The sequence below is a fragment of the Xenopus laevis genome, chromosome 7S (assembly GCF_017654675.1).
Source record: "Xenopus laevis strain J_2021 chromosome 7S, Xenopus_laevis_v10.1, whole genome shotgun sequence".
Classification (NCBI taxonomy): Eukaryota; Metazoa; Chordata; class Amphibia; order Anura; family Pipidae; genus Xenopus; species Xenopus laevis.
In genome coordinates, this window is record NC_054384.1 from 3,614,368 (window position 1) to 3,635,171 (window position 20,804).

General features: G+C 42.0%; 1 protein-coding gene across 1 annotated transcript in view; it reads right to left on the reverse strand.

Moving 5' to 3' along the window:
• The window catches only part of LOC108697147 (alpha-2-macroglobulin), a 38,175-nt gene extending 19,816 nt beyond the window's left edge, over window positions 1-18,359 (reverse strand). Inside the window, exons 1-15 of the mRNA XM_041570821.1 lie at window positions 18,236-18,359; window positions 16,888-17,071; window positions 15,855-16,017; window positions 14,913-14,965; window positions 13,684-13,704; window positions 11,751-11,904; window positions 11,584-11,668; window positions 10,460-10,577; window positions 7,488-7,602; window positions 3,417-3,526; window positions 3,166-3,327; window positions 1,410-1,652; window positions 905-971; window positions 532-677; window positions 246-395 (exon numbers count right to left, since the gene is read on the reverse strand). Of these exons, the coding sequence (XP_041426755.1) occupies window positions 246-395; window positions 532-677; window positions 905-971; window positions 1,410-1,652; window positions 3,166-3,327; window positions 3,417-3,526; window positions 7,488-7,602; window positions 10,460-10,577; window positions 11,584-11,668; window positions 11,751-11,904; window positions 13,684-13,704; window positions 14,913-14,965; window positions 15,855-16,017; window positions 16,888-17,071; window positions 18,236-18,306 (1,842 nt within the window). The 5' untranslated portion in view covers window positions 18,307-18,359. The remainder of the gene's footprint in view (window positions 1-245; window positions 396-531; window positions 678-904; window positions 972-1,409; window positions 1,653-3,165; window positions 3,328-3,416; window positions 3,527-7,487; window positions 7,603-10,459; window positions 10,578-11,583; window positions 11,669-11,750; window positions 11,905-13,683; window positions 13,705-14,912; window positions 14,966-15,854; window positions 16,018-16,887; window positions 17,072-18,235) is intronic.
• Window positions 18,360-20,804: the final 2,445 nt, after the last annotated feature.

Consider the following 20,804-nt stretch of genomic DNA (forward strand, 5'->3'; position numbering starts at 1 on the left):
TTACTGAGAAGAGCTCAGTTGCTCAAGTTGTGTTCCTTACGCAGTTTACTTGTTCAGAAGGTCTGGGACATGTATGGGACAGAACAGAACTATAATCCTGAAGGTTTAGTGCCCTGTGGCAGAGTTTTGTTATTTCTAAAACGAATGCTCATGTGTGAAGCTGCATAATGGAAGATACGTGAAAAATTCCCCATTGTGCGTTTCCCTTATGCTTGGTATGAGATGGATATGAGTATGGCTCCTACCTTATCAGCTGTCAGTTCTTCCTTGGGTTTCATTAGCACCACACTCTTATCCACCACTCTCAGGCCACAGAGGGACCCGGCAGCTGCCTGAACCTGTAGAGAAACATCTGATCCTGGTAGAACTTCATCTGGGGAGAACCCAACTGTTACCTGGACAAACACAAATGTACAGGCAAAACAACTGCCCTTGTTAGAGTCTAAGCAATAAATATTTGAGAACAGCAGTGAGAGGAGAGCTAAGGTATTACAGGTACAAGGGAGTCACAGAAACATCTATACAACCTACTTTATTCTTGAAGCATCTTTGCAGTTTGAATGTTGCAGAATCGGCCACTAATTCTCCATTGGGAAGGAAACAGAACACAAGAGCGCGGAGAGTTGGAGAGACGTCGACACTAAGTGTAAGTCTGATGGAGACCCGACCCCTCAGGACTGAAGATCATACCCAGTAACAAGGGGAAAGAGGAAAAGGTATTCAATAAGTTATAAATTAAGGACTGGGGAGGTGCAGAACAGGCCATCAGGGGTAGAGTAGCAGGGCAGGTAGAACACAAGTTATAAGCAATGTGTTATCTAAAGGAATAGGAAACAAGTTGCTGATGTGGGGAAGCTGAGGAAAAGCAGATTTCTCAGATAAGGGGAAAGGCTTACAGTCTCACCTTCACCCTCATTTGTGACGGGCACTTCCAGAGATCCTGAATCCTTTATAAGCCCTTTAGAAGCAATCTATATAAAAGAAAACATGATGAATATACATTATTTAGCAGGTCTGGCCTTTTTAGGTTTTATGGGATGCACAAATGACTGTAACTTGTTTTTTTGGCCTGTAGATATAAAGACAAGCACAAGATATTAAGACTGCTGCTTTTCTAGTTGTCGTGGACATGGATACATCACAGATTTTGTTGCAACTGCCATTTTGGATGACGTCAGTCACATCCAGTGAACTCAATCTTCTGTTTGCCTAAAGCTGAGCTTTGCAGCCTCCAGTAGGGAGCATTGTACTACACTCGGCCTATCAGATATAGAACAGGGATTTCTCAGCCGACACAGACACCATGAGATGCAGAGGGCCAAAAATCCCCAAATAATTACACGCATGCATGGTGTGAACATGGGGGCACATATAAGAGCACAAGATGAAAGAGTAGCAGAGCCCATTACCAGGTAGTGTAGCTCCATGTGCTTTGCATCCATCCCCAGTTCAGAGTTTTGGATAAAATACTCCACTTGGACATCTCGTTGCCCCTCACATGGGAGCTCCCCCTGCAGGGAGTGCAGTTTCAGGAAACTCTTGCTGCTGGAGTGGAAGGGTATTAGGTCGAGAGATGAAATCAAATAATGATCAGGATTAATAAGTCCACCCTGAAGGTACGGAGATCCAGGGTCATGCCTTTTTGTACTGGCCTGTGGAACATGAAAAGAAACTTTATTAGTGGCACATAGAGAGTAATGTATGTCCTGGTGATGGTTAGCAGTTATGCTGTTTTTTATTGGATTTGGATTTTTGGGGTCGGTAAAGGGAACTTGGGCCAAGATCTTAACATGTTCATAATTTATTACTACATGATGGCTAAACAGACAGTTAGATTGCCCTCATAAATGGGGCAGTGCTTTTTTATATTCATCTTATTGCTGAGGGCTTAACTAGGGAAAGCTAGCATTAAAGTGGACCTGTCACCAAACTGGTGATGATGGCTCTTGTTTCTGGTACTGCCCATGTGATATGGCTCCAACTAAGAGAAAGCAGTCTCTCTATGGTTCCTCCAGGCTCAACAACTTCTCCTACCCTCCTAAGGTGGCACCTCATGTCCATCAACACAGGAGGTTCTATATTACGGTTAGCTATTGTTCAAATTAAAGCGTTGGACTGGCCCACCGGATACCAGGACAACTCACGGTGGGCCCAGGTGTCAGTGGCCCTCAGGCTGCTAAACATTTGGCCTATTTCATGGCCATTCCCAATTTCAATGAAAACAAAGAGGCTAAATAGATGGAATAATAGATTATAATATGTAAAGAAAATAGAGGTTGAGGGAGGAGAGAAAGAATAATAGTACCGAGAGTGGGTCCCTGGTCTAAGGTTTTTGGGTGGGCCCCTGGTGTCCCAGTCCGACTTTAAATTAAAGGGACTGGCAATAGAAAAATGAAAGCTTTTCTGATAGGGTGGTACCCTGCTTATGAAAGAAGGCATTATACTGGCTCAACTCTGAAGTACAAATGAGGAAGGACTATTTGTTGTGTGTCTGTGTGTGATTTTAATTAGATCATGAGCTCAGGTCTTTTTTTGTTAATCCCTTTCACAATTGTGGCAAAAGAGAAGACTACTAGAAATGACTAACTTTCATTTTTATACATTTGTGAACAGTATGGCCTTTCTATCACTAATAATAGTGTCCATGAGTGAGCAGTCATAGGATGTTGGTAATTGAGGAGCGATGTGTAGTTCTAGGGGTAGGTGCTGAGCAGTCATAGGAAGGTAATAGATGGTTTATTTGAAGCACTTAAAGAAGCAGTTGCCCTTAACCATGGATGACACTGCTCTTTTATTAGAATATCAACCCTAGGGCCATGAGAAGGTTGATGTTCCCATCCATTTACATCTTCCAAGGTTTAGAAATTCAGTATATGAGCAATTTTCCTCAATCCCATCAAGGCAGAATGTTTTTCTTTTTCTCATAGCTTTATCTCATAGGCTGGGGAATGGTGCTGGTATTCATTACTTATTTTTCTAATGCAATGGGCATATAAATCAATATGAATAAAGACATAAATAAGATTTGTGCAACGTGTAGCCTCTCAGATGTTGCTAAATATCAGCTTCCAGCATCACAACAACACCTGACTAGGAGTCTTACACCGACATCATTTGGAGGAGGAGTACAGGTTTACAAATCCTAGAGAACTGCGACTCCCCTACCGTAAGCTGCATCTCTCCCTCCCACTCTGCTGTGTTCTCCAACTGGAAGGATACGAGTCCTTTCTCATCCGACACCAAGGTCTCATTTACTTTTTTAGGGCGACTGGTTAAATAGACTGTCTGGTTTGGGATGGGATCATCATTGGCATCGACCACCTTTATCTGCACAGGGAAAGAGCAGGACACAATTTAGGAAACAGTGACTTTAGGCTGTGCAAATAAATATATTAATAGTGATATTAAGATCTTACTGTCCCGCTGTATGGAATCCCAGGCTTGTAATTAGTGTCGGCATCCAGGAAACTACAGCTCATGACTACAGCTGAAATTATGGTTTTACCACTTCCAGAGTATTCCACTCCTATGAGAAAAGGTACATGTGCAGAAACACTGTACAACTAGGACTCCATTCAATGAAAGATGCTTGTTCTACAAAAAAAAACCCTATCTATTTATAGTGGTCATTTGCTATTACTTCTACCTACCCCCAGTCCCATCCCCACTGTTACTATAGGTACCATCTCTCCCTACTATACCTGCTATCCCACAGTCACACTCCCTTCCCAGAGACTATTATCCACTGTTACTATAGGCACCATCTCTCCCTACTATACCTGCTATCCCACAGTCACACTCCCTTCCCAGAGACTATTATCCACTGTTACTATAGGCACCATCTCTCCCTACTATACCTGCTATCCCACAGTCACACTCCCTTCTCATAGACTATTATCCGACTGTTACTATACGCACCATCTCTCCCTACTATACCTGCTATCCCACAGTCACACTCCCTTCCCAGAGACTATTATCCACTGTTACTATAGGCACCATCTCTCCCTACTATACCTGCTATCCCACAGTCACACTCCCTTCCCAGAGACTATTATCCACTGTTACTATAGGTACCATCTCTCCCTACTATACCTGCTATCCCACAGTCACACTCCCTTCCCAGAGACTATTATCCACTGTTACTATAGGCACCATCTCTCCCTACTATACCTGCTATCCCACAGTCACACTCCCTTCCCAGAGACTATTATCCACTGTTACTATAGACACATCTCTCCCTACTATACCTGCTATCCCACAGTCACACTCCCTTCCCAGAGACTATTATCCACTGTTACTATAGACACCATCTCTCCCTACTATACCTGCTATCCCACAGTCACACTCCCTTCCCAGAGACTATTATCCACTGTTACTATAGGCACCATCTCTCCCTACTATACCTGCTATCCCACAGTCACACTCCCTTCCCAGAGACTATTATCCACTGTTACTATAGACACCATCTCTCCCTACTATACCTGCTATCCCACAGTCACACTCCCTTCCCAGAGACTATTATCCCACTGTTACTATAGACACATCTCTCCCTACTATACCTGCTATCCCACAGTCACACTCCCTTCCCAGAGACTATTATCCACTGTTACTATAGACACCATCTCTCCCTACTATACCTGCTATCCCACAGTCACACTCCCTTCCCAGAGACTATTATCCCACTGTTACTATAGACACCATCTCTCCCTACTATACCTGCTATCCCACAGTCACACTCCCTTCCCAGAGACTATTATCCACTGTTACTATAGGCACCATCTCTCCCTACTATACCTGCTATCCCACAGTCACACTCCCTTCCCAGAGACTATTATCCCACTGTTACTATAGGCACCATCTCTCCCTACTATACCTGTTATCCCACAGTCATACTCCCTTCCCAGAGACTATTATCCACTGTTACTATAGGCACCATCTCTCCCTACTATACCTGCTATCCCACAATCACACTCCCTTCCCAGAGACTATTATCCACTGTTACTATAGACACATCTCTCCCTACTATACCTGCTATCCCACAGTCATTCCCTTCCCAGAGACTATTATCCACTGTTACTATAGGCACCATCTCTCCCTACTATACCTGCTATCCCACAGTCACACTCCCTTCCCAGAGACTATTATCCACTGTTACTATAGACACATCTCTCCCTACTATACCTGCTATCCCACAGTCACACTCCCTTCCCAGAGACTATTATCCCACTGTTACTATAGACACCATCTCTCCCTACTATACCTGCTATCCCACAGTCACACTCCCTTCCCAGAGACTATTATCCACTGTTACTATAGGCACCATCTCTCCCTACTATACCTGCTATCCCACAGTCACACTCCCTTCCCAGAGACTATTATCCACTGTTACTATAGACACATCTCTCCCTACTATACCTGCTATCCCACAGTCACACTCCCTTCCCAGAGACTATTATCCACTGTTACTATAGGCACCGTCTCTCCCTACTATACCTGCTATCCCACAGTCACACTCCCTTCCCAGAGACTATTATCCACTGTTACTATAGACACCATCTCTCCCTACTATACCTGCTATCCCACAGTCACACTCCCTTCCCAGAGACTATTATCCACTGTTACTATAGACACCATCTCTCCCTACTATACCTGCTATCCCACAGTCACACTCCCTTCCCAGAGACTATTATCCACTGTTACTATAGACACATCTCTCCCTACTATACCTGCTATCCCACAGTCACACTCCCTTCCCAGAGACTATTATCCACTGTTACTATAGATACCATCTCTCCCTACTATACCTGCTATCCCACAGTCACACTCCCTTCCCAAAGACTATTATCCACTGTTACTATAGGCACCATCTCTCCCTACTATACCTGCTATCCCACAGTCACACTCCCTTCCCAAAGACTATTATCCACTGTTACTATAGGCACCATCTCTCCCTACTATACCTGCTATCCCACAGTCACACTCCCTTCCCAGAGACTATTATCCACTGTTACTATAGACACCATCTCTCCCTACTATACCTGCTATCCCACAGTCACATTCCCTTCCCAAAGACTATTATCCACTGTTACTATAGGCACCATCTCTCCCTACTATACCTGCTATCCCACAGTCACACTCCCTTCCCAGAGACTATTATCCACTGTTACTATAGACACATCTCTCCCTACTATACCTGCTATCCCACAGTCACACTCCCTTCCCAGAGACTATTATCCACTGTTACTATAGATACCATCTCTCCCTACTATACCTGCTATCCCACAGTCACACTCCCTTCCCAAAGACTATTATCCACTGTTACTATAGGCACCATCTCTCCCTACTATACCTGCTATCCCACAGTCACACTCCCTTCCAGAGACTATTATCCACTGTTACTATAGACACCATCTCTCCCTACTATACCTGCTATCCCACAGTCACACTCCCTTCCCAAAGACTATTATCCACTGTTACTATAGGCACCATCTCTCCCTACTATACCTGCTATCCCACAGTCACACTCCCTTCCCAGAGACTATTATCCACTGTTACTATAGGCACCATCTCTCCCTACTATATCTGCTATCCCACAGTCACACTCCCTTCCCAGAGACTATTATCCCACTGTTACTATAGACACCATCTCTCCCTACTATACCTGCTATCCCACAGTCACACTCCCTTCCCAGAGACTATTATCCACTGTTACTATAGACACCATCTCTCCCTACTATACCTGCTATCCCACAGTCACACTCCCTTCCCAGAGACTATTATCCCACTGTTACTATAGGCACCATCTCTCCCTACTATACCTGCTATCCCACAGTCACACTCCCTTCCCAGAGACTATTATCCCACTGTTACTATAGGCACCATCTCTCCCTACTATACCTGCTATCCCACAGTCACACTCCCTTCCCAGAGACTATTATCCACTGTTACTATAGGCACCATCTCTCCCTACTATACCTGCTATCCCACAGTCACACTCCCTTCCCAGAGACTATTATCCACTGTTACTATAGGCACCATCTCTCCCTACTATACCTGCTATCCCACAGTCACACTCCCTTCCCAGAGACTATTATCCACTGTTACTATAGACACCATCTCTCCCTACTATACCTGCTATCCCACAGTCACACTCCCTTCCCAGAGACTATTATCCACTGTTACTATAGACACATCTCTCCCTACTATACCTGCTATCCCACAGTCACACTCCCTTCCCAGAGACTATTATCCTCTGTTACTATAGACACCATCTCTCTCTACTATATCTACTATCCCACAGCCACATATTATCCCACTGCTACTATAGCTAGCTGCTGACCTGCCTTTACAATCAAAAAGCTAAAATAAAGTTCAATTTGAAGCTTTCCCAAGCTCTTCCTGCCTACAGTTTCTGCTGTGCAGGGAAGCTAACGCTGCTTGAAACCCCCCCCAAAGACAGACAGAGTTAGATTCATGGACGTCCTTACCTGTCCCTTCCTCTGTAATAGTAGATGTTCCCTCTAGGCTCATTTGATGAGTGTAGTAGGCAAGACTGAAGTTAACCGAGTTCACTTTTAATGTGGAACACCCAGAAGGTTCCAGCTAAAGGGAAAACATGATTAAAGGGATTGTTCAACTTTGAGTTAACTGTTAGTAGGATGTAGAGAGGGATATTCTGATACAATTTGTAATTGGTTTTCATTTTTTATTATTTGTGACTTTTGAGTTTTTTTGCTTATAATTCAGCAGCTAAATTTCCCTATCAACCATTTATTGATGTGAATAAGAGACTGGAATATGAATAGGAGAGGCCTGAATAGAAAGATGAGGAGTAAAAAGTAGCAATAGCAATAAATGTGTCGCCTTACAGAGCATTTGTTTTTAGATGGGGTTTGTGGCCCCGTTTGAAAGCTGAAAAGATTCAGAAGAAAAAGGCAAATAATTCAAAACTATAAAAAAGAAAAAATGAAGGCCAGCTGAAAAGTTGCTTAGAATTAGCCATTCTATAACACACTAATGGGGTTATTTATCAAAGTCCGAATTTATCTCAATATTTTCTGCTGCAAACTCCGATCAAATCCACTCGGGTTTTTTACTCTTATTTATTAGTACATTTTCCCGAAAATTTGCTTTGCGGGAAAAAAATCAGATTTTCACGATTTTTCATCTGATTTTCATGATTTTTTTGGTATTTTCACCCGAAAACTTTGGGGTATTGCACGAAACTCATTGGAACTTCTCCCATTGACTTATATGCAACCTCGACAGGTCTAAGATGCTGGATTTTCAGATTCTGACTTTTCCATCCTCTGGGTTTAAGAGTTTTTCATGGTGTTTGCATTCGGTGTTTAGTAAATAACCCCCTAAAAGTCAATATAAAGGCAAACCACCCCTTTAAGCATTTTTAATCCAGCTCAATCAAATTGTTTAACCTTTCTCATGAAATATGTTTGAAGGCATAATCTAAATGTTGTAATCAGAGAATCCCTGTGTCATAAGGCCCATTATATATGGTCAAGAGGAGTTAAGCAGTAGTGATGGGCGAATTTATACGCCAGGCATGGATTTGTGGCGAATTCTCGCATTTTGCCACCTGCGAATTCTTTCGCGAGAATTGCTGCGAGGAAAATTCGCTCATGTAAAAATTGTGTGAATAATTTTGACACCCATTGACTTTAATGCATTTGGACAAAAAAGTTGCACATGTAAAAATTGGTGAGCGCATTAAAAATTGTCAAAGATTTGCAAAACTTCCCATAGGTTATTAGAGTTGGCACATTATAGTCAGGGAAGAAGAAGAGAGTCACCTCGCACACCCTGGCCGTCCAAGTTCCGTGACACCTGGTGCACAACAGGTTATTTCCAGCAGGGAAACCCTTGCTCGTTTATTTTGCGGATGCAAAGTTTCGGGGCGTAACCCCTTGACATGCTTGACAAAGGGGTTACGCCCCGAAACGTTGCACCTGCAAAATAAACGAGCAAGGGTTTCCCTGCTGGAAATAACCTGTTGTGCTGGTGATTTCTTCCTTCCCACATTATAGTCAGGGCCATTCCGGCCATGGGGCAAGAATCTCGCCTCAGGCGGCTCGGAGCGGCCAGTTACTAAGGGCGGCAAAAAGCCACCTTTGGTAACCTTAAGAGCCAAATTTCCAACTCTTCTAGTGCAGCGAGCGCAATAGCACTCACTGCACTAGAGATTCAATGGGGGTCATTTATCAACACTGGGAAAATTTGCCCATGGGCAGTAACCCATGGCAACCAATCAGATTGCTGCATTCATTGTTCTACCTGCAGTTGGCTTTAAAAAGCTAATCACTGATTGGTTGCTATAGGTAACTGCCCATGGGCAAATTTGCCCAGTGTTGATAAATGAGCCCCAATGTCTCAATCCGACGCAACAAGTTAGAAGCATGGAGCGGGAGGGGAGCGGCATCAGGGCCCCTGAAACGCGCCTGATTATAGTTAAATGAACCTCTGACTGTTCTCTCCAGTGTTGGACTGGGACACCAGGGGCCACCCAAAAACCTTAGACCAGGGGCTCACTCTCAGTGCTATTGTTCTTCCTTGTATTACTCAACCTCTAGTCTCCTATTCTCTTTTCTTTACATATTATAATGTATTTAGTCTCTTTGTTCTCATCAAAATAGAGAATGGCCATGATATAGGCCAAATGTTTAGCAGCATTAGGGGCCACTGACACCTGGGCCCACTGGGAGTTTTCCTGGTATCCAGATGGGCCAGTCCGACACTGGTTCTCTTTGTTGTTGAGTGGAGATAGGAGCAAGGGTATTAGTTGGAAGTAGTTTGTACTGGCTATAAAGCTCATTTACCATTGACCCTCTCAAAAGAACAAGGGCACCAAGGGGTGAAAAATTCACCACTACTTAGGACAAAGAACTTGATAAACTACGTTACAATAGTGCAATTTGCGTTCTTCGCCTTGTGCTGGTGCTGTTGGGTACTTAGGTTCAACCACAGACAGGCAGTAAAAGGTGTGCCCTAGTTTACATATTCATAGGAGCACCTGTCCCTATGAATACAGTGCTGCCCAAAGCAAGCAGCAGTGTATTCATAGAAAGGCGCAGCTCTTTTATGGGAACACCGGTTTCTTGTACTTTGCCCCTGCCCTCTTTTTAAATTATCCTAATGTTTTATTTTGTAATTATGCAAGAGATCCTGTTGCTTATATACTGTATTGTTGCACCAATTCTAATCGAAATCTAATCTTGAATACCAGTAGTTGAGTCCATATTCTTAAATAAATGCATTGATGGTATGTTTGACTACTCTGGAGCTTTGAGCGTCAGCTCTAAAATACTTGTTGTCAGTCCACAAGTTAACCTTTTCAACTTGTTATTTATATTTCACAAGGTGAGCACATACCATTCACTATCCAGGTACCAATATATCACAAGTTCTATAATTAGATACAACTTCCAGTTCAGTATGGTTGTCTCACCTTCCCACTGAAATCAACACACAGGTCGAAACGATTTTTAGGCAACCCGTACAATCGTTTGGCATAACGGCATACTTTAGCCTTATATGTCCCTTGCACGCGCTTGCCATATGTGTACCTGTATATAAGAATACAAAAGGAATCCATTACTGTAAAGGCAACTGTGGAAGACTTCAGTGGTATCCAGGAATTGTACAGAACAATAGAGATGAGTGAAACATTAGAGTAAGTATGGAAACCCTTCGATTTTCAATGGTTTGCTACATGTAAAACTATTTGTGCCACCCCCCTATAAAACCCATTCAATGTTGCAGCTTATGGACTTAAAATACAAACTGATGCAAAAAGAAATCCAGGAGTACACCATTGAATTGCTCAGTGAAGTCAGTGTTTTATTATGCTCGTGTGTATCCGAAAAAAGGGCAACGTTTCGGCCCGCTCTGGGCCCTTTATCAATCCCTTTTGGGGGATACACATGGGCTTAATAAAACAGCAATTCAATAGTGTACTTGTGAATTTCTTTTTGCATTTATCTATGACCCCATGCAAGGGAGGACTCTTCTTCATCCAGCACTTTCAACAAGTGATTACTAATCAGGTAGAGCACTCTGCTATCAAACATTAAAATACAAACGGAGTCTCATTGACCTCCCTATAACTTGGGTATCATATGTATTTGTTTTTTCTTTTCTTTAATCCATGAGCAACAGAAGACATTTACCTTTATCTTAACCAGGAAACCTTAGACTAGATTGCTACATATTTAAATATTCTTTCCAGTCTGTTGCCATCTTCTCTCAACATCACGTGCTACAGTGTAGACCCATATAAATATTCTCCTTCTCTCAACCACGTTGCCTATGGCTTTCTGCTTGTTTTCTGCTACTATACTAATCTTCTCCTTGTTCCTCCCTCATCAGCTTTCTTTCTCTGCTCTGGCCTTTATTATTCTTCTACTTCTGACCACAAGAAGTCTACTATGTTGCTACGTGGTATCAGGTACTTGAGTCAAAATAATGTTTAGTCTCTTCTCTATCACCTATTTTGCCATTGCCATTGCTGCAAAAGGGGAAAAGGAATAATATTAGTGAATTTGATGCAAAGATAATGCTGAAATGCCTCACCTGCCACATATTTTAAGCTGGAATTGTTCACTGTTAAAAAGAACCACCTTGGGGAACTGGAAGGTGACCTCGAATTTAGGAAGGACTGCAAAAATGACATAAGTCAATATGAAAAATAAAAACAAATAGATGATATCTCATATGAAGTTAGTCAACCACTTGCTCACCATATTCATCCACACTAAAGTAATGCTCAGTGTCCCCCACACGAATGGAGTATTGCCCCAAAGTAGGTTGAGGGGTCAGTGGAAATGAGAGTTCAGTGATTCCCTGCTTGAGATTCACATTCAGCCACTGGGCGATACGGTTCTTTTCTGGATCCTGAAAGGAACAAACCATTATTCTCAAAAATTCACTTTTGTAACTTTGTTGCTTTTTTTTTACATTAAAACATTATCCATTGCTTTACTGACATTTTAGTCATTTCCACATTTGATGGATATAACCAATGTCTGCCATACCAATTCCTTTTTTAATTGTGCTATATATATTAAACCCATTTAGTAACTTGCTCTGCATTATGTTATTTAATGTATTTATCATCCTTTCCATTATTCTTCTTTTGAGTTTTCCTTCATCCAAGTTTATTTTGTGAAAGTTCTCGCCATTTTCCACTGCTGGGAAAAAGGTCTGTCCAGTATATTCTCACTTTTTGTGCTGGTAACACCCATACTAACACCCCATATTGCCTAGTGTACAGAAGTGGGGCCTGAAGGTCACCTTCTCTGATTGGCCCAGCCCAACACTGAAAAGTACAAACCATTATCTAGTCCTCAAATTTTGCTCCTGATTTACACGGCTCCTGTGGTGCTCCATCACTCTCTTCCTATGGAGCATCTTGAGTTTATGACCTACAATATCAATAGTATCTAGACCTGTCTCACTTTTATTCTTCAATTTTTACATTTGGCCCTTTAAAGGACATGGCAACCCCCCTAAAAAAGAAGAATATGTTTACTCAATTCAGAAGCACTCTCAATTCTACTCAGTAAAGGGTAAGTTTCCCTCTATTGCTATCATCCACTTGTAAATATATTATTATTTTTGGCGTTGATTTCCCATAATCCCTCAGACCGTGATTCTGTACAAATTCATTTTACACATTCTTGTAAGAGTGCAGGTAAAGAGAATCTTCTGACAAGATGGTGATATTGCCAGGGCCAATGGGCGGGCTTATGTTAGCGCATGTACAGGACAATCTTATTGGCCATCTTGTATACGTCATAGGAGACAATATGGGGGATGAAATTGAAGCTGTAGAATAAGAAATTTGGATTTGCGATGAACTATAATGGAAGCACTCTAGCTCAAAAACAACAAAGGGCAAGAGGTGGCCTAAAAGTTGGAGAATTGTTGTTAAAGTGGGTTTATCTTGTTATTTGTTGTGGTTGTGGTGCTGCCGAGTCCCTTTTTACTTTACTGCAGTTTGGTCTTGAGTCATTAAAAGCAACAGTTGTGAATTAAAGTAGATTTTTTGAGACCCGGACCAGACTCGGACCTGTGACCCGCAGCCCGCGATCCAGACAATAACCAGCATATTTACCTACTTGGATCCGCTACCCAACCCGCAATTGCCTTATCCGCAACCCAACCTGCAACCTGCTGACCACCATTAAACAGGAAGTCCTGTTGCTGCAAACCAGATGTGACATCATCAGAAGTGGGCGGGGACAGATTTTTTTTTTTAAACATAGATAATAAAACATAAGATAAGAATAGAGATGAGACCTGCAACCTGACCCACAACCTGCAGACCTGCAAACCCGCATCTATACCCGCCCTCGAAAATCCTACTCTCAACCCACAGGGTACCCTCTTTTTTGTGTGGGTATCCCTGGGTAACCGACCCACTGCAGGACTCTAGTTATGGGGAAAGACTGACCAAGTTGGATTTGTTTATTCTGCAGAAGAGGCAACTATGTATGTATGTAACTATGTATAACAATATCACACACAACAACACCTAAGTATGACAGGTCGCCTAACTAATGTGATACTAACTTCAAACTTGCATCGACCAATTCTGAGTCCCAAGACAAAGGGATGTGGAGAACTAGGTACCAATTTTGAGAAAAACGTGTGAACAAATATCCCACGTACCTGTAATTCAATGAGTGGAAGCTGCAAGAAACAGAGAGAGGACAAAACTTTAGGAAAATATTCCCAGTATTACGTTACATATAGGGACATATGTATTCATTGTTTGTTGCACAAGTAACCTACCACGACTAATGATCAGTGAAAATTTTCGCCAGGTTTTGCGGCGAAAAAATGCCCTTAGACTCCAATGTATTGCGCGCTATAAAAGTCGCCACTAAACAAAGTTGCTGTAGATTGGAAATAGTTATAGTGAAAAAAAAATGCCCATTGACCAACGCATTTTGTGAATTTTCCAGTTTCACAAGTTTTTTGGTGATGCAATTCACCCATCACTTACCACGAGTTAGCTAATGATTTGGTTCTGTTAAAAAAGTGAAATCTGAATGGTAGTTGTAATAAACCCCAATAGCACAGAAGCAAGCTCCACCCACATCTGGTAGACAATTCACTACTAACTGATTAGTGGGGAGCAGGACCGCCATCAGAAATCGCAGGGCCCCATACGACAAAATTTCCTGGGCCCCTTGGGCTGCACCCACCGCAAGCCCCACCTACAGGTCTGCCCTCCCCACCCCCACAGGTCCGCCCCCCACCACACAGTAAGAAAACAAAAAAAATATTGGTGGCTATGGTTCCCACATGTTAATAAAAAATAAAAAGATATTGGTGGTCAGGGCCCCCCATAAAAAAACATTTGTGGCCAGGGCCCCTTAAACGTCCATGCCTTCCCGAAGTCAGCAGCTCTCAGAAAGATGGGGGGCCCGGCTAATCAAGTAAGTGTGGTGTGGTAGGGCCCCCCTTACCCTTGGGGCCCCCTACAACTCTCCTCCCTATCCCCCCCCTGATGGCTGCCCTGGTGGGGAGGCACCGAAATCAATATTTTGGATTCGGCTGAACCCCAGAATCCTTTGGCAAAGATTCGGCTGAATACCGAACTGGATTAAACCCCTAATTTGCATATGTAAATTAGGATTGGGAAGGGAAAAATTACCATCATTTTTTTTTCTTCCTTGTTTTGTGATGAAAAGTCATGTGATTTCCCTTTCCGTTCTCAATTTGCATATGCAAACTAGGCACAGGGATTTGGCTGTATCTGAATCCTTCTGAAATAGGCTGAATTCTGTCTGATTCCCGAACTGAATCCTGGATTCAGTGCATCCCTATTGATTAGAAAAGCACTACTTTACTTTGCCTTCTGTTCCTGCAATTCCTGTTTATTCTCCACTTACCTGATTCTCTCCTGGTTGTAGATTTTCTTTCAGCGAAACAACTCGGAATTGAACTGTGGAGAGTAATAAATGACACCATCAACTTGACCGTGCAAGTCCAATATGCTCATCTGCTTATTTCTTACTCGTCCCAGTCCCGCCCCCGAGGAGCACAAAAGCAGAGAAGTAAAAGCTAAACTTCCCAGGCATATACCAAACCATTTCATTTGTATTTCTGCTCTTCTGCTTCCGAAACAAACATCCATTTGGGATCAATGAAATTTCTCTTGCCAGTATTTAGATTCATATTAATGGTTTACAAGCTCTGAATCTAATTACTATTTGGATTGTTTTAACCATCTCTACACATCAAGGATTAAAGGAGACATATCGGGTATATAAAAAATCCCTAATTTTGTAGGCAATAATGAATAATACACATTGCTGGTTTACTGGAGGCTAAAAACATTCTTTAAAAATGGTCCCTTTATTGGAGTTCCCTATAGATCTGTAATGGTCCCTGTCTCTGTTTCAAATGAGAGGTGGGTGTGTCTCACTGGTCCCTGCCAGAAGCACAGAAGGAGGGGGACAGCCAATCACAACCCTGCAGTGACACAAGCAGAGACAGGTTTCAGTTCCCTATCAGGTCCACCTAGCTGCTGATTGGTTCCTGTCCTAAAGTGCCAATTAAGTGAGCAGAAAGTGGAACAGATGGGCAGGGCTATTTGGGTTTTGGGAGAATTTCAATAAATCAGCCCCAAACACATTTTTTAAGCACATTCCTTGTATAGTTAGAGGAGTATAATGCACTGGTAGATTTTTATTTTTACACAAGATGTCTCCTTTAATATATTAATAGAATATAGGCAGGGATGGAATGTCCAAATCTCACCCTACGAGCTAAATTGGAAATAACTATGTATTTCACAGATGAATTGGCTTCATAGGTATGTTCAATATTACCTGTTTGTCCTGGTTTATAAACAGCTTTGTCCGTCTGGATGAAAGTTCTGGTTCTTCTCCTCCTCACAAGAACTTTGCTGCTGTTGGTTATGGTCTCCCCTGCAGCCTCAATAAGAATTTCCATGGTGGCCACTTCTTCATTCCCTTCGGAGGGGGGAGGCACCTGGATGGGAGAAATGACTGAGAATTTTTGGGGTTTGAGCCATCTAGCTATGAAGCCGTTAATTATCTTCGTCTATTATAATACGACTATCATTCACACAACTAAAAAATAAAATATCTTCATTTCTTTCTGTTTTGGTTTTCATTTCGTATTTGGTTATATTTCTGGTTGCAGCCAGTTGCCATTCTGGTTTCTATAGTTTGTATGTAAATGGCTGTCGCTAACGAAAATTCACCAGAAATTCCACAGGGACTTCACCAATTTACTAACAAGCGTAGACAACAATTACTAACTAAAGAGACCATCGTTAGCGCAGTTTCGCACCAAGTGAACAATTGTTACTCCGCAAATTCACTAAAGTCCGAATGTTCCAAAATGTTACCAAATTTTTCAAAATGTGATCCATGCTCCCAATTTCGTTTGAGCAACTCAAGGAAACTTTAGCTGTAGAGGTACCAACTCTGAAACATGTGGTGGTGAGACTTGTTGATGTGTTTATAGTGGTACTGGTAAACCCCAGCTTATTCTTAAAGGATAAGTAAACCTTCAAAATAAGTGAATGTAAAATTGATGAGCGTTGCTTTTTTGTCACAAAACAAGGAAGTAAACATTTTCCCCTTCCCACCCCTAATTTGCATATGCAAATTAGGACTTGGTTCGGTATTCGGCCTAATTCTTCCCGAAGGATTTGGGGGTTCGGCCGAATCCAAAATAGTGGATTCAGTGGATCCCTAATTCCTAATAAGCCCTGGCATTTCAAGTGCACGGAGGCCCAAACAGCCTCCCACCTCCACCATCCCAATAAATATTGACTGTCTCCGGCATTTGCCAGCACCCACAGATTGCCAGTCTGGAGCTGATGATGGGTACCTCAAATGTAACACAGCTGAAGAAGGATTTCTGCTGGAGGTTCTTCTCTATCACCGTTGTGTTACGTTGGGCCATGTTCAAGGTAACCTGTATCCTGATGTCTTCCTCCACTCCACTGAGGTGCACACAGGCTTGTTCAGAACTATGGCAGCTCATCTCCGAGGGGAAGATCACAGCATAATGCCTGTGGGGGAAATCATTGATTGTCAGTTAGATTACCCCAAAACACTTCCTGTTATCTTAAGCCACCAAATCAATCCAACAGACTTCTGGTTAGAGATACCACTAAGCACCTTCTCCTAAAGTTAAATCCTGCAATGAACATGAATATGCGCAGTTCATGAATAAAATGTTGGGTTTGAGGGTGCCTAGACCTATAACTATACAACTGTCGACCCTGTGCTAGCCATACAGTTAATGCCTCCTGCCTGTCAGGGGCCTATTGGCTCCCAGCGGGGGACGTCCAGGTCAAGGAGGAAGCTTCTGGTAAAAGTCCAAGTTCTCAGTAACAGACAAGGGTTCAGGAACAAGCGTAGTCAAATCCAGGCAGTATTTCAAAAGGCAGGCAGATAATCAGCAAAGTCATGGTTCAGGCAGTGCCAAAAGAATACAAATAACACAAATTTAGGAACACCCAGGAATGCTTGAAACAAATCCTACAATTGGGCATTGAACAGGCGTCCTCCTGGGCGTCCTTTTATTTTGAATTTGGCGCCAAAACGCAGTTGTTGTAAATCATAAAGCTTGTGCGCTGATGTCAATGCGCCGGAGCCTGAACCCACGCGGCGTCCATGGGCACCACCATCTTGGATCTCCCTCGGACGCTGCAGAGAGCTGCGGAGTGCTCCTGATACTGCCAAGTCATTGGATGGTCTGGAGTATTTAATAATGATGCTGGATATAAACACCAAGCTGCTCCAAGCTATGAATTCTATCATTGGCTGTGATGTATTTTGTATATTTTTCTTGCACAGATGAATTATTGGACTAATATGGCAATACCTATTCCTGTGGACTGGAGGGGCAACTGGTTAAAATTGACATTTTTTTATTAATCATAATGTGAAAGAGAGGTCACCACCGCTCAACAGAACTGAAATGTCATATTTCTCTATTAATTTGTATGAGATTTTTAGAAGCATATTTATTACTGTAGGGATGGCAATTTAACCTTTGATTACAAATGCCTCTACCAGACAACATACAGTACATAGTGGCTATTTCTGGGGTTCAAACCCCACCCTGTTTCTGGACAACAAATGGGGCCCAGTCTTACAATTTGAAGACGGTTTTTATACCATAGAATAAATATTAAAATTTGTGGCAACACTTCTATAAAAATACTCACAGCTTTGCCTCCAGCGTCCCAGAGAGCTGAAATAGGAGCAGCCCCAAACACGGGGCCCTGAGCAGCAACATGTTGTGTGTCCTCAGTCTGTCTGTGTCATTTAAATATCTATCCCACCCACAACCCAACTTGCCTCACAATCACTCCCAGGCTTCTGCAATGATCATTGGATGACAAATATTTTTCTACTGGACTCAAGGTCTGCGTAGGGGTTAGAATAAACACAGATATTTCATGTTTAGTTCCAGTGAGCTTTTATACAACCCAATAAACTCGTGCAAACTAGAAAGCTCGGATTAGGAATCTGAGCATCAACAGGATTCGCAGGAATTTACAGGGAAAATGAAGCTTCTGAGATGAGGAGCCAAGTTCTTCTGTATGTCGGAACATCTGTGCCTTTCCGTATAGTCATAGTGATTTCTGGTAACCTTCCTATGGTTACTCCCTGGCAATATCCTAGGAACATGATGGGTGTGGTTGGTCTCCTCTTGTTGAAAATTTTTAATTTTTGGTTGTTTTTTTTTCTTTCAAATTTCGAGTTTATGTGAGTTTTTAAAAACTCCCATAAACTCGAAATTCGACCTTTGATAAATCTGCCCAGGGGCATAACTACACAGGAAGCAGACCCTGCGGTTGCTGGGGGGTCCAGGAGGTATAGGGGCCCCATGATCCCCTAATTCATACACAATTTCAATAAATATTGGTAAAACAATCTGGGGGCCTGAAAAATAATTTGTGGTGGGGCCCAGTAACATCTAGTTACACCACTGAATCTGCCCCTTAGTGGCTGATTTATCCATGTTCGTAGTTTTATTTCTGCAGTATGATTTTTTTTTTTTTTCTAAAAATCATGAAAAATCATTTAAAAAACACTGTCTGTTGTTTAGGATAGCAGCTGCCATATTAGCTTGCTGTGACATCACTTCCTGCCTGAGTCTCTCCCTGCTCACTCATAGCTCTGGGCTCAGATTACAGCAGATAGGGGAGGAGGGGGAGAGGAGCAAACTGAGCATGCTCAAGCCCAAGCCCTGGAGGTTTAAGCTGAAAACAGTTAGTCTGATACAGAAGCCCATGAGTACACAATAGAAGGAAAGAAATGTGCTGTTTGACAGAGGACTCAGAGCAGCATTACTTTGAGGGGTTACTGGTGTATTTATATAGACCTTTCTGATAAAGTTTACTTACTTTTAGCCTTTCCTTCTCCTTTAAACTATTCAACTTGAGGTATTCAAGTTCTTTGTTGAGCTTGGAGACTAATTAAAATGAGTTAATCACAAATTCAAGGTATTTGAGTTTTTTTCCATGTCTTCCATGTTTTTCTTCGATAAAAAAAACCTCTAAATTCAGACAAATATAATTTTTTTTATAAATAGGCCTCCAGTTAAAAGCAAGTCCAGATCCCTGTGTGTCTTTTCCCTGGTTCATTATCTCAGCCACATGCCCCAGTTATTTCTGCAAACCCTGTGTAAGGTGCCAAAACAGATTTAAAGAGAAACAAGACATGCAAAGGAGTACACGAGAAGCTTACAACATAAAACAATAATCACAATAGAATAGTTAAGGAGGATTTGAGAGGCATTGAGAAACTTTTTTTAAGAATATTTTCTCTTAATAAAAGATATCTTCAGAAGATGTTATCCATTGTTATCTCCCAACATTGATGGACAAAAGGAATTACTGGTGGGACCACAAGAATTTAAAATAGAGAAGATGTTGTGGCAGAAGACAAAAGGCCATTGGGGATGAAAAAACATATTTAATTGAATGTAGTTCCTACAAAAAGAATTTAGGAGGGGTTAAAATGCTGCTTTTGACAACAGAGTCGAAAGTATGTGAAGTATTTGAAGTTAAGTAACTAATATATTTGGGGGCCCATTCATTAAGTTCGAGTGAAGGAATAGAAGTAAAAATGCTTCGAATTTCGAAGTTTGTTTTTTGGCTACTTTGACCTTCGACTACGACTTCAACTTCGAATCGAACAATTCGAACTAAAAATCATTTGACTATTCGACCATTCAATAGTCGAAGTACTGTCTCTTTAAGAAAAAACTTCGACCCCTAGTTCGCCACCTAAAAGCTACCGAAGTCAATGTTAGCCTATGGGGAGGGTCCGCATAGGCTTTCCTAAATTTTTTTGGTCGAAGGATAATCTTTCGATCGTTGGATTAAAATCCTTCGAATCGTTCGATTCGAAGGATTTAATCGTTCGAACGATTATTCCTTCGATCGTTCGATCGAAGTATTTGCGCAAAATCCTTCGACTTCGATATTCGAAGTCGAAGGATTTTCATTCCCCAGTTGAATATTGAGGGTTAATTAACCCTCGATATTCGACCCTTGATGCATCTGCCCCTTAGTGTAATGAGTGCCCTGTGATGAGGATTATTCCAGGGTTGTCTGTCTTTAATGGGCAGACTTGTGTACCTATCAGAGTAAATATATGTACAGGTCTGTTATCTGAAATGGCCACCTCCCATAGACTCCATTTTAATCAAAGAATCCAAATTTTTCAAAATGATTTCCTTTTTCTGTGTAATAATAAAACATTATCTTGTACTTGATCCCAACT